Source organism: Penaeus monodon, chromosome 1, assembly GCF_015228065.2.
Source record: "Penaeus monodon isolate SGIC_2016 chromosome 1, NSTDA_Pmon_1, whole genome shotgun sequence".
Taxonomy (NCBI): domain Eukaryota; kingdom Metazoa; phylum Arthropoda; class Malacostraca; order Decapoda; family Penaeidae; genus Penaeus; species Penaeus monodon.
This window is the reverse complement of record NC_051386.1, coordinates 16,092,756-16,109,273: the sequence shown is the minus strand read 5'-3', so window position 1 is coordinate 16,109,273 and position 16,518 is coordinate 16,092,756. Positions and strand designations below refer to the sequence as shown.

At 42.2% G+C, this 16,518-nt stretch overlaps 2 protein-coding genes across 3 annotated transcripts in view; one reads left to right on the top strand and one right to left on the bottom strand.

The window, feature by feature from the left end:
* The window catches only part of LOC119595022 (glycine receptor subunit alpha-1-like), a gene marked incomplete in the record, with an annotated part of 22,735 nt that extends 18,865 nt beyond the window's left edge, over positions 1 to 3,870 (top strand). The window contains 3 exon segments of the mRNA XM_037944184.1: positions 728 to 834; positions 1,724 to 1,778; positions 3,264 to 3,870. Coding sequence (XP_037800112.1) covers positions 728 to 834; positions 1,724 to 1,778; positions 3,264 to 3,407 — 306 coding nt within the window.
* A 4,139-nt stretch (positions 3,871 to 8,009) lies between these two features.
* The window catches only part of LOC119594823, a 52,158-nt gene continuing 43,649 nt past the window's right edge, over positions 8,010 to 16,518 (bottom strand). The window contains exons 1-8 of one of the 2 annotated variants that reach the window (XM_037943936.1): positions 16,267 to 16,518; positions 15,250 to 15,343; positions 14,459 to 14,649; positions 13,522 to 13,636; positions 12,570 to 12,789; positions 11,221 to 11,427; positions 9,844 to 10,202; positions 8,010 to 9,546 (exon numbers count right to left, since the gene is read on the bottom strand). The exon at positions 16,267 to 16,518 is cut by the window's right edge and continues 30 nt beyond it. In XM_037943936.1, coding sequence (XP_037799864.1) covers positions 9,918 to 10,202; positions 11,221 to 11,427; positions 12,570 to 12,789; positions 13,522 to 13,636; positions 14,459 to 14,649; positions 15,250 to 15,343; positions 16,267 to 16,456 — 1,302 coding nt within the window. In that variant the 5' untranslated portion in view covers positions 16,457 to 16,518 and the 3' untranslated portion in view covers positions 8,010 to 9,546; positions 9,844 to 9,917. The remainder of the gene's footprint in view (positions 9,547 to 9,843; positions 10,203 to 11,220; positions 11,428 to 12,569; positions 12,790 to 13,521; positions 13,637 to 14,458; positions 14,650 to 15,249; positions 15,344 to 16,266) is intronic. The other variant, XM_037943995.1, reaches the window with a different exon arrangement.

Here is a 16,518-nt window from a genome sequence, read left to right as displayed (position 1 = left end):
CCTCCCTCCCGCCCTCCCTCCTGTCCCCCTCCTCCCTTCCCTTCCTCCTCTCCCTCCCTCCCTCCCTGTCCCCCTCTCCCTGTCTCCCTCCCTCCCCCCTCCCTGTCCCCCTCTCCCTGTCCCCCTCCCTCCCTCCCTGTCCCCCTCTCCCTGTCTCCCTCTCCCCCTCCCTGTCCCCCTCTCCCTGTCTCCTCTCCCCCTCCCTGTCCCCCTCTCCCTGTCTCCCTGTCCCCCTCTCCCTGTCTCCCTCCCTCCCTGTCTCCCTCCCTCCCTCCCTCCCCCTCTCCCTGTCTCCCTCCCTCCCTCCCTCCCTGTCCCCCTCTCCCTGTCTCCCTCCCTCCCTCCTCCCTGTCCCCCTCTCCCTGTCTCCCTCCCTCCCTCCTTGTCCCCCTCTCCCCTCTCCCTCCCTCCCTCCCTTCCCCCTCTCCCTGTCTCCCTCCCTCTCCCCTCTCCCTGTCTCCCTCCCTCTCCCCCTCTCCCTGTCTCCCTCCCTTCCCCTCCCCTCCCCCTCCCTCCCTCCCTCCCTGTCCCCCTCTCCCTCCCTCCCTCCCTCCCTGTCCCTGTCCCCTCTCCCTCCCTCCCTGTCCCCTTCTCCCTCCCTCCCTCCCTGTCCCCCTCTCCCTGTCCCCCTCTCCCCCTCTCCCCTCCTTTCCCTTCCTTCCACCCCCTCCCCTTCCCTCCTCTTCCCTCCCACACGACCTTACCCTCCTCCCCTCCCCCCCTCCACAGACAGATCAGCCCAGAGACAAGCTACGTGAAGGCCGTCGACGTCTGGATGTTCATGTGCATCGTCCTCTCGCTCCTCACACTCTTCGAGTATGGAGTCGTCCTTGTGTGAGTGTTGATAAGGAGTGTTTCGAGATAAGGGGGCATTTCAAGGTGAGGGGCATTTTAAGATAAGGGACATTTCAAGGTGAGGGGCATTTCAAGGTGAGGGGCATTTCAAGGTGAGGGGCATTTCAAGATGAGGGGCATTTCAAGATGAGGGGCATTTCAAGATGAGGGGCATTTCAAGGTGAGGGGCATTTCAAGGTGAGGGGCATTTCAAGGTGAGGGACATTTCAAGATGAGGGACATTTCAAGGTGAGGGGCATTTCAAGGTGAGGGGCATTTCAAGGTGAGGGGCATTTCAAGGTGAGGGGCATTTCAAGGTGAGGGGCATTTCAAGGTGAGGGGCATTTCAAGGTGAGGGGCATTTCAAGGTGAGGGGCATTTCAAGGTGAGGGGCATTTCAAGATAGGGGGTATTGTTGTTAAGAGGTATTTTAAGATAGAAGGTATTGTTGACGAAGGAGTAATTTAAGATGGGGTATTTAAGTCAGTGGAGTATTTTAATTTTTTATAAGGGGTTTTAGAGAGAAGAGGTGTTTCAAATAAGGGATGCTGTTGGCAAAGAGTTTTTATATGAAAATTCTTATATAAAATACCGTTAATAAGAGGTCGTTTGGATAAGGAGTCTTATCGATACGAATTCCAATCTCTAATCATCAAGCTAACCTCTCCAGTCACTAATTATTTGATTCTCTCATCACTAATCATCAGACCACATGCCTCGAATCACTAATAATTAAATCAATCTAATCTAATCGCAAATCATCTTACAAATCACCCTAATCACTGATCATCGAACTTAATATCCCTAATTATTAATCATCAAAGTAATCTTAATATCGTCTAATTTCTAATCCCTCTAATCCTCACCCAATCTCCTTACCAATCAACAGTATACGGAAAGCCCCTCGCGGGAAGACGGCGCCTGTGCCCACCGCTGTGCAGCAGGTAACGAGGGACAAGACTCATAAGCAGTATTGGCAACAGTGACAGTATTGACAACGGCGACAGTTAGTATTGACAACGGCGACAGTTAGTATTGACAACGGCGACAGTTAGTATTGACAACGGCGACAGTTAGTGAATGCAACAGTGAAGCAGGTAGTGAATGCAACAGTGAAGCAGGTAGTGAATGCAACAGTGAAGCAGGTAGTGAATGCAACAGTGAAGCAGGTAGTGAATGCAACAGTGAAGCAGGTAGTGAATGCAACAGTGAAGCGGGTAGTGAATGCAACAGTGAAACGGGTAGTGAATGCAACAGTGAAACGGGTAGTGAATGCAACAGTGAAACGGGTAGTGAATGCAACAGTGAAACGGGTAGTGAATGCAACAGTGAAACGGGTAGTGAATGCAACAGTGAAACGGGTAGTGAATGCAACAGTGAAACGGGTAGTGAATGCAACAGTGAAACGGGTAGTGAATGCAACAGTGAAACGGGTAGTGAATGCAACAGTGAAACGGGTAGTGAATGCAACAGTGAAACGGGTAGTGAATGCAACAGTGAAACGGGTAGTGAATGCAACAGTGAAACGGGTAGTGAATGCAACAGTGAAACGGGTAGTGAATGCAACAGTGAAACGGGTAGTGACAGCAATTACATTCAGTATTTCCACATAGATATGAACACACACAAACACAGCAACAAGTGTACAAACGTGAAGTGAAAGAGAAATGAAACAAAGGATGACATAGAAATGAAATGAGAGGAAGACTAAACACAAACACCCAGAGTAAAAGCACAGGGAAACCATGACATTTCGAGTAAGAGTAGTTTCCTCGTCAGGCGGTGCTACCGTAATTGTCATCTTTGTTGTTAGGTCGTTGAAATAAATCGACATTCAGGTACACTATTGTTTAGGTATTTCCCTAATTAGAAACATCGCAATTCCTCAGTAATAGGTTGATTTGATTTTAAAATTTAGATGTTAGTGATTTTAATACTTACTACAAAACAACCAGCATCCAAGGGAATTTGTGTGTGTGTGTGCTTTATCAACTACAGTGCATTAGATTCAAACAGTAAAGGCTGCAATAGGCATCAAGTTTAGTTCAAAAATTAAACGTGGTGCCAGCCAGTAAGATAGTAGTTTAAAATTTGGGAAATAGTTTAGCAGGGAAACGGTCAATCACTTTCGCTAAAATTAACGACACATGTGTGTTTATGTATGTAGATTAAAGGCTATGGAAAAAGAGAACAGGAAAAAGACAGTAACAAGGAAACATAAGCGGAAAGAGAACAAATAAATGCGAAACCGCACTTAGCAACTGCCATTTAGAAACCTCTCATTTAAAACCTCTTAGAAACCTAGTTATAACCCCTTAGCGACTGTCATTGAGAAACCCCACTTGGAACCACTCACAACCCCCTTAGAAACCCCACTTAGAACCACTCACAACCCCCTTACTTAGAAACCACCTTTTCATTACTTCCAGGTGATGGGCGTAAAAATGTCCCCCAAAGTAACGCCCCAGATGCAGCTCTCCCGCGAAGAACGCCTTGAGAAAACCACGAGGATTGTTCTGCCGTGCGTGTTTTTTCTGTTTAATCTCGTGTACTGGCCATACTACCTCGCCTAAGCCGTCTTTGGTAGATCATGGAAAGTACCGACGCGGCGTTCAGGATTTCGGCAACGCGCTGTGCTATTTTAAGTCATCGTTTAGCCTGAAAATAAGCCTGAAATTCGTTACTAGAGGCCCACCTTACTTCAATTGTGCTTATTTTTTTTCACTAGAAAAGCCTAGCCGTGTTATTTTACAACAGAAGTACGTTAAATATATTTCTAGATCATTCTGTATCCAGACCCCAAAAAAATATGGAGAATTTTTTTGTTTTTGAGAGTCACTGGGGATATTTGAAAACTTTTCCTCTCAAAAACATAGGGTCTTAATTCCTTTCTTAGATTTTGTATATTGTTAATTGCGTGTGTACGTATAAAGTATGAACGTGTAATGTGAATTTGATAGCAATGAATATTTAGAATTTTAAGAGAAATCTTGTAAAGTGAGTTAAGTTGAATAAACATGCTCATTATAAAGCCCCCCACCCAAAAAAAAAAAAAAAAAAAAAAAAAAGAAAGAAAAAATATATGTATGTATATATATGTATGTTTATAATATACACATATATAATATATATATATATATATATATATATATATATATATATATATATATAATGTATGTATCTGTCTGTCTGTCTCTCTTATCTGTCTGTCTGTCTCTCTCTCATGTCTGTGTCTCTTTGTCTCCTCCTCTGGCTGTCTGTTGATCTATCGATCTTCATATAGCTTCCTTTCAGCTATTGCAAGTGAATTATCTCACTGGCAACTACCATCATCAATGGATATACCTGGGGGAGGGGTGCTGTCCCTCCCACCCTGCAATCACGGTGGGATATGGGTCCCATTGGGAGGGCAAATGTCTGGGCACAGGATGGGAACGAGAGTTACCAGTCTCGCCTGCGACCCAGCAGGCGCCAACCCACCATGAAGCTTATGGGGCAAAGCCCTAGGTAACCCCACAGGTGGACGGGGTGCGCCACAGCCTGCTGATCCCGTTTATTTGAGGCAGCGTCGGCGGGAGTGGCAGAGTGGCATGCACCCGGAGTGACCGCCCAAGGCTTAACCTCAGGCGAGCTTTCTGGATAGGCGCTTGGAACATCCAGTCCTTGCGGCAGGATGAGCGGTTACCTCTGCTATCAAAGGAATTGGAGCAACTGGGAGTTGAGGTGGCTGCCCTCTCGGAAATGAGAAGACCTGGCAGCTGCATGATCAGCATGGGTTGGTACACCTATTACTGGTCGGGCCACAGCAATGGTCATCACCTCCAGGGAGTAGCCATAGCCATCTCCAGCTGACTTCAGCCCTTGGTAGTCGAAGTGACACTGGTTGATAAGCATATTATGACACTGAGAGTGAAGCATACCTTTGGTTTCATGTCTCTTATTGCTGTACACACTCCTACTGATGTTTGTAAACTCGATGTGAAAGAGGCATTCTATGCTAGACTCATCTGTGGCAGGCAATTGCCCCCGGCAAGATGTTCGCATTGTTCTGGGCGACTTCAGTATGGTATCCGGCTGTGACCGAGCTGGCTATGAGATGTCTGTCGGCCCCCATGGCTCAGGAGCTGATCTCAGCAGTGAGAACAGGGACTTTGCTAGGTCCCAGAGAATGAGGAACTCTGGCCCCTGGTACCAGCATTCCAACCTGCATCGCTGGACATGGTATGGCAATAAGGGTACAGTGGCCAAAGAAATCGACCATATTCTTGTTAGCATGCGATGGAGGATCCTCCAGAGTGCTGAGTTCTGTGGCACTGACCATAGCTGGTTGTGGCTACCCTACAGGTTCACTTCAAAACTCCCCATCCCTCCAGTGGCCACTCCAGGAGTCCATTGGTGTACGCCCGAGGGGAAGGCAGAATTCTATCTCCCTGGAGACATTAGAGGCCACTGAAGCATGTTGTATGGCTTGGCTGAATAGCAACCAGGTCTTGCATCACTCTTTGATGCATAGGGCTTGGACACTGCTAAGAAGGGAAAAGGAACAGTTCATCAGGAATCTTGCCGAGGAGGTTGAAGGCCATTTCTTGGTAAACGACCTTCACCCTGCCTACCAAGCCCTGAGAAAGCTGAACAGATCATCTGAGATCATGGGGTTCGTGAACGTATCTTGAGCAGCTGTACCAGGTAGACACTCCAATAGTTAGCTTGGATGCAAGCAATATCACAATACCTTTGCCAGACTCACCCATCAGCAAGGAACCTCCTAACCTAATGGAGGTTAGGATGGCAATTTCCAAGCTGAAGTGTGGGAAAGCCATTGGCATATGTGATATCCCTGCTGAACTTCTAAAGGCTGGGGGTGAACCAATGGCTCGGGGCTTGCATGCAGTCTTGACTGCCATCTGGCAGTTCGGTACCATTCTCCCTGACCTGTTAAGGGGCAGGAAGGGGAAAGGAGATCACCGGGACTGTAGCAACTACCGTGGCATTACACTGCTCAGCATACCAGGCAAAGTTTTTGCCCACATTCTTCTGAAACGGATCCGTGACCCTCTACTAAGGCATCAGAGACCGGAGCAGTCTGGATTTACTCCTGGCAAGTCCACAATAAACTGAATACTAGCACTTCGAGTAATTGTGGAACTCCGTTGTTAATTTGGTCGTGGGTTGCTTGCAGTCTACATTAACCTCAAGAAGGTGTTTGATTCGGTGCATCGAGAATCGCTAATAGCAAGCCTATATACTGGTACTGAAAGTGCTGTAAAGTGTGTGTGTGTGTGGGGGGGGGGCTGTCAACCTTCTTCCCTGTTAATTCAGGGGTGAAGCAAGGCTGTGTCCTTGCACCAACACTTATCAACACCTGTATGGACTGGATAATGGGCAGAGCTACTAGCCAAAGTCAGTGTGGAGCAACACTGGGCAATATCAAGGTCTCAGATCTTGACTTTGTCGATGTTGCTATCCTATCTGAGTCCCTGGATTCACTGGTGGTGGCTCTTAATGCATTTAGCAATGAGGCAAAACCCTTAGGCCTAGAGGTCTCCTGGACCAAGACGAAGATTCAGGACTTTGGGGGCTTGTTAGGGGAACCCTTTCAGTCGATCCATGCTTGCGGTGAGGACATTGAAGTCAGAGAGCTTTACATACCTTGGTAGTGTAGTCCATATCTCTGGGCTGTCAGACCAAGAAGTCAGTAGACAGATTGGTCTGGCAACAGGAGCCATGAACTCGATCAACAAGAGATTTGGAGATGTCAGTACCTATGCAGAAGGACCACACTACATGTCTTCAAGACCTTGATACTGCCACTTTTGCTCTGTGGAGGTGAAACCTGGACACTATCTAGTGCCTTGGAGTCTGATCTTGATGCCTTTTGTAACAAGTCACTTCGCCGAATCATGGGGTACAGTTTGCAGGACCACGTGTCCAGCCGACGGCTAAACCGTGAGACTGGCATGGGACTTGGATAATCCGGGATCGCCAACTCAGGCTATATGGCCACCTAGCTCGTTTCCCTGTGGATGACTCTGCCCATCAGGTTGTCTCTTTGCGAGACAACCCTGGGTGGAAGAGGCCTGTGGGACCACCCACGAGATCATGGCTTGGGCAGCTCGACGAGACCTGTCGCGAGGAGTTAGAGATGGGCAGAGAGACTGCCTGGAGACTCGCCATGAGGGACCCTCGTGGCTGGAAACGAAGGGTTATGTGGCGTTATCCCCTTGATGATGGCGTTATCCCCTTGATGATAAGGATTGAATGTAATCATAATTAGTGATTATATATAAAACCTTACGTGACAATATTTGTGTAACCTAAGTGTACAAATACGAACAGTATTTAGTGTGGTATATTTTTCTTTGGTTGGTAGTGGTAGGCTGTATTAAGGTATGGTAACGGGAGTAATATTTGATAATGATTTTTGTAACAAGATAATTATAAATGATGATCTTTGTTAGAGGATCATGTAAACGATAATGATGATGATAGCAACAAAAAGATAAATATAATGATACTGATAATGAAAATGATAGTAATAACACATACGGAAATTATGAGTTTCTATCGATGAGCATTGTAATAAAAAAAAGGTTGCTATTTTATATGACTGATGATGAAAGTGATTATTGATACTGCTAATAATAATACCTAGGACGAGACTAATAACACTATTGACTATAACAATGCCAGATCTAGAACAGTATTAATAATCAAGGTAACAATGAATATCCTTTTTTTTTTTTTTTTATTAAACAAAGGTCTACATAATGATTTTGTACTGCGTTTGTCAATTTCTTTAGCCTACTCATTAATAATTACGTGAATTATACGCTGTACATTCTGAAACAGTGTAGTCAATATATGTAACAAATCGGTGAGTGAAGTAGGTATGAAAGAAAGGAAATTCATTATTAATTGACAAATGCATTAGTGCGTTTGCCGTGTAAAGTTGTAATGTTTGCGTGTAACGAGATGTTAAGTTATTGTTGTTTTTTTTTTTTTTTTTCTTCTTCTTCTTCTTCATGGTCTAATACATGTATGTACAGTATGTATTTTTGTTTGTTTTCTGTGTATGTATGTATGACTGTAGGTTTGTTTTGCATGTATATTCAGAAAAATAAAGTACTCAAAAAAAAGAAGAAAAAGAAAAAAGGAATGCAACTAAAAAAATACCGTTTTTCCAAGTGTTATTAAACCTTTATTATATATTTCCATTTACATTTAAGAAAAATTCTACCGAAGTAGATGGCACGCGTCGTAATACTAGCCAGAGGGGGGAGGGGGGGAGGGAGAGGGACAGGGGGAGGAGGAGGGGTGTGTTTGATTTCAGTCAACATCGCCCCCCCCCTCCCCCACACACACCGAAAATACATATTCGGGATAGAAGCCAGAACTATATTTGGAAAAAAAAGTTCTGTAATATCTCTGGTTTGCTGACAGATGACATAATTTTTTTTTTTTAAGCTTACATATATACACACGCACACCCTCATACATGCAAACCTATATACATTATATGTATATACATGTACACATACATACATGTATGTGTGTATACATATATATACACATATATATATGTGTATATACACCCGCACTCGCACATATATAATCCTAACATAATATCTTCACAATTTTTTTTATATTTCTAGACAGGCAAGAACTATCACCAAGGAAAGGCCTGAGAGGGGAAAAAATTAAATTACTTGGGGGGGGAAAAAAAATACTATTCTAAATTATTAAGAATATTTCCGCACATTAAAGCTATGGGAGTGTACTGATAAATAATAACAAGAACGAATAAATATGAGACAAGAGAACACAAAAGAAAGAATAGATTAAGAACTAAGATTAAATTATATAAATAAGGAAATTCATTGTAGGTCATAATCAGAAAATTTGATTTTTTTTTTTTTTCGTCCCTTTTTCAAATCGACGTTACTCGTAATAAAATAATAATAATAAAATGAAAAAAACAGATATGGCGCTTCTATTTCGTATATTCGACTCGGAATACACTAAAAAACACCTATTAACAGATATGTATAGTAAAAGAGACCTTCAAACACCTCATAAGTAAAGACAATCTTAAATAAAAAGGAAATTTGATGGAAAAAAAAGAATATTTTTGCATAAGAACAAACACGAAGGTTGAATGAATATTGCAATTAAAAAAAAAATCTAAAAACATCAAGCTTGAGTGAAACACAACTCGTTTCAAACTTGCTTTTCCTACCTTTTTTTGATTTCATAAATTGACAAAGTCACTACACACGAACACCTTTCCAATATACACAACTATACTATAAAGAATACTTCGTTAACTAAGAGTACAGTTAATAATCCAAACACATCGTCATTATTTCTTCATTTATACATCAAAGTCCAACTGTACTCTCTCCTTTAAACAAACAAACAATAAACTTCAATTAAGATTTCATAATGAGCCTAAACAGCAATATCCACTTCCCTAATTAACTTAATTACAAGTTAGTATAATACACATTCGGTAAAGATATACATATATAGAGAAATTGGGTACATTATTTCTTCGTAGTATACAAAGGTCCCCACTACTTTCTTTGTGGAGCTTCTGCTGTCCGTTGTACGTAGAGTAATGTACAATTATTATGTACAGCGAAATGTATGTACAGTACGCAGTCCAGGGTGATGAGGGGGTAGAGGGAAAGGGGGGGGACCCTAGTTCTCGACCTGCGGAATGAAGACAAAGAAGATTAATAAATAATAATTATATTATTATTCAATATAAGCAAGTGATATTAATGTAGTAGAAGTCTTGTCGCTTTTAGTTATGCGTTCATTCATTGTATTTGCTGTTTTACCAATATATATAGAACTGAGGTCAAGCTTTTTTTTCAAGATGATTTGCAAAAGCGAGCTTCACAGAGAGAGTGAGAAAGAGAAAGAGAGAGAAAAGAAGAAAAAAAAGGAGACAAAGAAAAAAGAAAAAAACAAACAAACACAGACGGGCAGACACGACCCACTCACCCCTCCGCCCAACGATTGGTCCCAGTGACGCCTCGACGCACGCGAGGCGCCCCCCTTCCTCCGACATTCAACCCTTAGGTGATGACGACGCCCTTCTGCACGCACGTTCCCCCGGGGCCCTCCAGCAGCGCCGGCCACAGGTAGGTCTTGATGGCGTCGCTCTCGGGGTCGGCGGTGTGGAAGCGGACGTGGTATTCCTTCCTGAAGACACGCGTCTCGTAGTCGATCACGAAGGCCGGCGTCTGGTTGCTGAGGCCCCACGCCAGGCGCACGCAGTCCTTGATGTACTGCAGGAGGCCCTCGCACGACTTCAGGGCCGGGTAGTCGTACAGCGTCGCCCAGATCTGCTGGCACACCTCCTGCGGGGGAAAGAAGGTGCGAGGGAAGGTTTTAGTTGGTAATCAGTCAGTCTGCTTTACTAACTAACTAACTAACTAACTAACTATCTATCTATCTATCTATCTATCTATCTATCTATCTATCTCTACTTTTTTTTCTTTCTTTCTTTAATCCATTTATACATATTCATTTATCTATCAATGTTCAATTAGTCATATGTATCTATTGTGTCAGTTAATTCATACATTCATCCAATATTCAGGTATCTATCTACTTATCTACTCACTCACAATCATCACCTATCTATCCGTCTGTTTATCTATCATCTGCCCTTTAATTAATGTAATCTATTTATTTGTTCTTATATTTATCTGTTATCTGCCCTCTACATTAATTAATTTCCCTACTTATCATTATATTTATATGTTATATATCCGCTACATTAATTTATTCATATTTATCTGTCGACTATATTTATTTATTTATTCATCTATCCATTATCTGCCCTCTACCTTAATTTATTTATCTATCTCTCCATATATTTACCTGTTATCTGCTTTCTACGCTTATTTATCTATCTATATATCCATATATTTACAATTATCTGTCTTTTACATTCGTTTATCTATCTATCAATTCATATATTTATTGTTTGCTATCCTCTACATTTACTTGCCTGTCTATCTATCCATATAGTTATCTATCTATCCATTCATACATCTATCTGTCTATCCATATATTTATCTATATCTATCCATATATCAATGTCTCCATACATTTATCTATCTATCTATCTATCCATACATTTATCTATCTATCTATCTATCTATCCATACATTTATCTATCTATCTATCTATCTATCCATACATTTATCTATCTATCTATCTATCTATCCATACATTTATCTATCTATCTATCTATCTATCTATACATTTATCTATCTATCTATCTATCCATACATTTATTTATCTATCTATCTACCCATATAATTATCTCTCCTCTGTCCTCTACAATAATCTCCATAACGAGAAACTCACATCCACATTCTTCGTCAGGTCGTGCTTATCGATGTTGGCAGTCAGGAACGCCGACACGCCCACTTCGAGAGCGTGGGTGTGGGGGTCGTGGGCGTAGAGGTCTTGGCTGTGAATGTCTCCCGTGGGCGGCGGGGGCGGGACTTGCATCACACGCCTGACTTCCTCTCGTAGGGATGCTGCAGAGGCCGAGGCTGAGCGGAAGGCCAGCTGGAAGAGGGACGGGGGGGGAGTTAGCATATAAATGTTATTACGTTATTGGATAAATAAATGTTATGAGGTGTTGAATAAATAAGTGCTATGAATTATTGAATAAATAAGTGTTAGGAAATATTGAATAATAAAATGTTATAAATGACTGAATAATTAAATGTTATAAATTATTAAATGAATAAATGTTATGAATCATTACATAAATCAATGTTACGAATTATTAAATAAATAAATTATATAAATTATTTAATGAATGAATGTCATAAATCATTGGATAAATAAATGCTATAAATAATTGCATGAATAAAATGTTGTCAACTAATGAATAAATATATATTATATATAGTTATATTTACGTTATGGAGGACTAAAGTTATATACAAATTACTGAATAAATAAACGTTATAAGTGATAATTATGTTGACGTTATAGTGGTACGTTACGTTATTGTTAATTTATTGAAGAGTTTCAGAATATCAGTTTAATTAAGGATATGATGGTATGAACCTTACTGTTGGAAGTTAATGATTAACATGATTGCTTGTTCCACTGGGTGTAAATATCCTTTTCGTAATTTGCCTTACGATAAAATTACGATAAAAACTACGGACATAAAAAATATAAAAGGAAGGAAAGTGGAGAGGGAGAGAGAGAGAGTCAATAATTACACAGAAAAAACAATCCAGGAGCGAAATACCATCACACACACGCACACCTCCCTCCTTCTCCGCCCCCTACCCCCCATTCCACAATAACCCTACTCTCACTTTCTTTCACTCTCTCCCTCTCCCTCTCTCCCTCTCCCTCTCCCTCTCCCTCTCTCTCTCCCTCTCTCTCTCTCCTCTCTCTCTCCCTCTCTCTCTCTCCTCTCTCTCTCCCTCTCTCTCTCCCTCTCCTCTCCTCTCTCTCTCCCTCTCCTTCTCCCTCTCCTCTCTCCCTCTCCCTCTCCCTCTCCCTCTCTCTCTCTCTCTCTCTCTCTCTCTCTCACTCTTTCTTTCTTTCTCTCACTCACTTTCTCTTTCACACACACACACACACACACACACACACACACACACACACACACACACACACACACACACACACACACACACACACACACACACACAAAAAAAAAAAAAAAAAAAAAAAAAACTCACCACAACGACGCTGAACAGCAGCTTCGACTTGAGTTCCTCCGCGTTCTTGAGATCCGGAAGGGTATCCAGAGCGTCGAGCGTATCCACCCTGGCCTGGGCGTAGAGGTTGCCATAGCGACGGACGAGGGCGGATGGGCGTCGTTCCCCCAGGCTTAGGTTCTCCACACGCCCACCTCCGCCCCCGCTGCGCTCCAGCCCACGGGACGCCCTCTCGCCCAGTCTGGGGAAGGGGGAGAGGCTCCGGGTTAGAGGGAGGGGGTGGGTAAAAAGTGGGGGATTTATTACTACAACTTTCGTTAGTATTACTGTTACTCTCAATATTACTGTTACTATTACTACTAATTACTTGATACGACTACTATTACTACTATCATCACTACTATTATCATTATTATTATTATACTAGCGTTATCACTACTGCTATCACTACTACCACTGCTATTATTACGACTATTACTACTACTACTTACTATTACTTTTATTATTAATAGTGCTACTATAACTATTAACATTACTGTTGCTACAGCTACTACTATTACTTGTTACGGCTACTATTACTACTATTACCACAACAACCACCACCACTTACTAGTTACTACATACTGTTAACTACTAGTGCTATTACTACTATAGCTACTACTACTACTATTACTATTGTAACAACAACAACAATAACTACTACTACTACTACTACTACTACTACTACTGGTGCTATTACTACTACTCCTATCACTACTGCGACAACTTGTACTACTACTACTAAGATTAATACTACCACCCCATCCAATTGCAATCATCCAAAAAAAGAAGACAAAAAAAAAAAAAAAAAAAAATATAAATATAATATATATATATATATATATATATATATATATATATATATATATATATATATATATATATATATATATATATAATAAAAGCTTCAACATTGAAGTTCTGAAGTTCTAACCTCTCCTTGAGCTTCTTCTCTCGCTCCTGCATGTGCAAGATGGTCTGTCGCGCCTTCGTGATCTCTGCACGCAGCGTCTCCACCTCCTGACGAAGGGCAGCGGATTCCCTTGCTCCTGTAGAAGGAAGTGGAGCTGTAGAGATTCTTCGCGACTCGTTGCATGTATATGTGTGTGTATGTATACTCGTGTTTATTTATTTTATTATTATTATTTTTACGTTTTTCTATTTATTTATTTTTTCTCGTATTTATTTTCTTATGTTTTTATATTTATCTCTATTAGATTTTTCTTTTTTTTTTCTTTTTCTTTCTTTCTTTACTACATTTTACCTCTCTCTTTTCTTCTCTATCCTTCTGTTGATTTACCCATCTCTTTCTTCCTGTCTCCTTTCTTTCTGTTTCCCGTTTTTCTATATTCCTTCTTCCTGCCTCCATTCTTCCTCATATTCTTTGTTTCCTACCCTCTTCCTCTCTCTCTCCTTCCTTATTTACTCTTTTCTTCTTTTCTTCCTCCCTCCCTTCTTTCTCACCACCTTCTCACCTTCCTATTCACCTCTGTCTTCCACCTCCCTTTTTCTCCCCCCTCCCCCTCTTTCCCTCACCTCCCTCTCACTTCCCCCCTCTCCCCCTCCCACTCTTCCTCCCTTCCCCACTCCCACTCCCCTCCCCCACCTTCCTTCTATCCCCCCCAACCCACTTTCCTTTCTCCCCCTTCCCCCTCTCCCTTCTCCCCCTCCCACCCACCTCCCCCTCCCCCCCTTCCACCCTCCTTCCTCATCTCCCACCCCCGCTACCTCCCCCGCTACCTCCCTCCCACCCACCTCTCCTCCTCCTCCCCCACCCCTCACCCTCTCCCCCTAACACCCCTCCCCACTCCCTCTCCCCCTAACCTCCTCTCCCCCACTCCCCTAACCTCCCCTCCCCCTCTAGCACTCACCAGCAGTCACAGGCAGCTCGTGGCCCTTCCCGCAGCGCACACTCACGCCCGAGGCCACGCCGGAGGTCGACGAGGACGCTGACGAAGACGATGACGAGGAAGACCCCTCGCCGTTCTTCCTTGTGCCTTCAGGAGTCGGGGTGTCGCTCTTGTGGTCTCCGCCGCTCGACTGGCTCTGCGTGTCCGAAGAGCTGGAATGGGTTGGGAATGGGTTGGAATGGGTGGGAATGGGTTGGAATCGTTGGCTCTGCTCTCTATTCATCTATCCACCTATTTATCCATCTATTTATATATCTATCTATATACATTGTGTAAGTGCATTTCTGTTAAACGTTTATATATACATATGTTATATATATATATATATATATATATATATATATATATATATATATATATATATATTTATCTGTCTGTATATAGCAAGAGCCTAAAATAATCTATGACCTTCATTCATTATTTGACTCTACCTTCCTTCCCTTCGCCATTTACCTTTCAATAAATAAATAAATAAATAAATAATAAAAAATAACAAAAAAGCAAGACAAACAAACAAAATAATGTAAAACAAATAACAATACTGATAAAATGCTAAAAAAAAGCAAAACTGAAAAAAAAATTAATAATAACTTTTTTAAAAAATATCACTTTTTGAAAATCATCACTTTTATAAAACATCACTCTCCAAAAAATACCACTTTTAAAAAATCATCAAATTTTATAAAATATCACTGAAAAAATACCACTTTTCAAAAGATATCACCCTTCCAAAACACTTGAAAGATGCTCACCCGGAGGACAGGCCCGACGAACAGGCTCCCGCGGCCATACCGGCAGTCGAGAACGGGAGCGAACTGCGGATGCCCACGCGCGCTCGGTCCCGGACTGCAAGAGAGAGAAAAAATGTTAAAAATAAAGTTATATTGTTGATAAGAGCCTGGGGTGGAGATAAGATGGGTAGGGGGAAGGGGGGAGGGGTGTGAGATGGGTAGGGGGAGGGGGTATGGTTAGGGATGGATAGGGGAGGGGTGGGTAGGGGAACGGGGGGGAGGTTGAGATGAAGGGAAAGGGAGGAGGTTGGAGGAAGGTAGGGGTTGGGGGGAAAGGGAAGGGGGGAGGGGGATTGGGGTTAAGGTAGACGTTAGTTGGGGAAGAATGGGAGGGGAGGTAGGGTAAGGTGGGGGATGGTTGGGGGAAGGATGCAGAAGGGGGAGGGGGTAACGTGGGGTTGGTTGGGGATAATGATAATAAATACAAAAATAACAGTGATAATGATTGCAATGATCATGATAATAACGATACAATTTCAAGTAGTAATACCAATAGTAACAATAACAATAATGATGCTATGGTAATAATAATAATAATCAAAGTAATATTTTGTCAATAATGATGATCATTACAGCAGCGCCAAAAAACATCACCATCAGTGACGTTGATGCTAATGGTTAGAGGTATACTTATTACAACAATGTAATAAATAATCGACAAACGTACGTACGCACGCACCCACGCACGCACGCACTTTTTTTTTCTTGCCCAATGGTACGCAAAAAGTACTGTTTACCTAGAATGTTACCATGGCAACCTGATGACTACCATCTCATGCCATCGACAGGAGATAAAAAAAAAGAACTTTTACCATATAAATATCTCTATCGCCATCTATATATTCATCGGTAAAAAAAAAAGAAAAGAAAAAAAAATATGTTATAGGTTTCTGTCTCCTATAGATTTATCAGTAAAAAAAATAATAAATAAATAAATAAATAATATAAATAAAATAAAATACGCATCGAAATTCATACCTGGAGGAGTTATGACAAACTGGACTTGAGAAAATCTATGCTCGCGTTTCGCTCCACCGCCATCTTTTTTCTCCTCCTCCAGTATCGCTCCGTCCTCCGACCTCCTCCTCCAAATGGGCTCTTGGGTGTGTGAACAGCACGGTTTGAACACCTGCCCGTCTCCCTCTTTATTCGTTATGCCACTTCCCATTCCTTCCTTCGTCCTCCTTTCGTCTCCGAGTACGTCTATCCTTCCTCCTCCTCCTTTTCTCC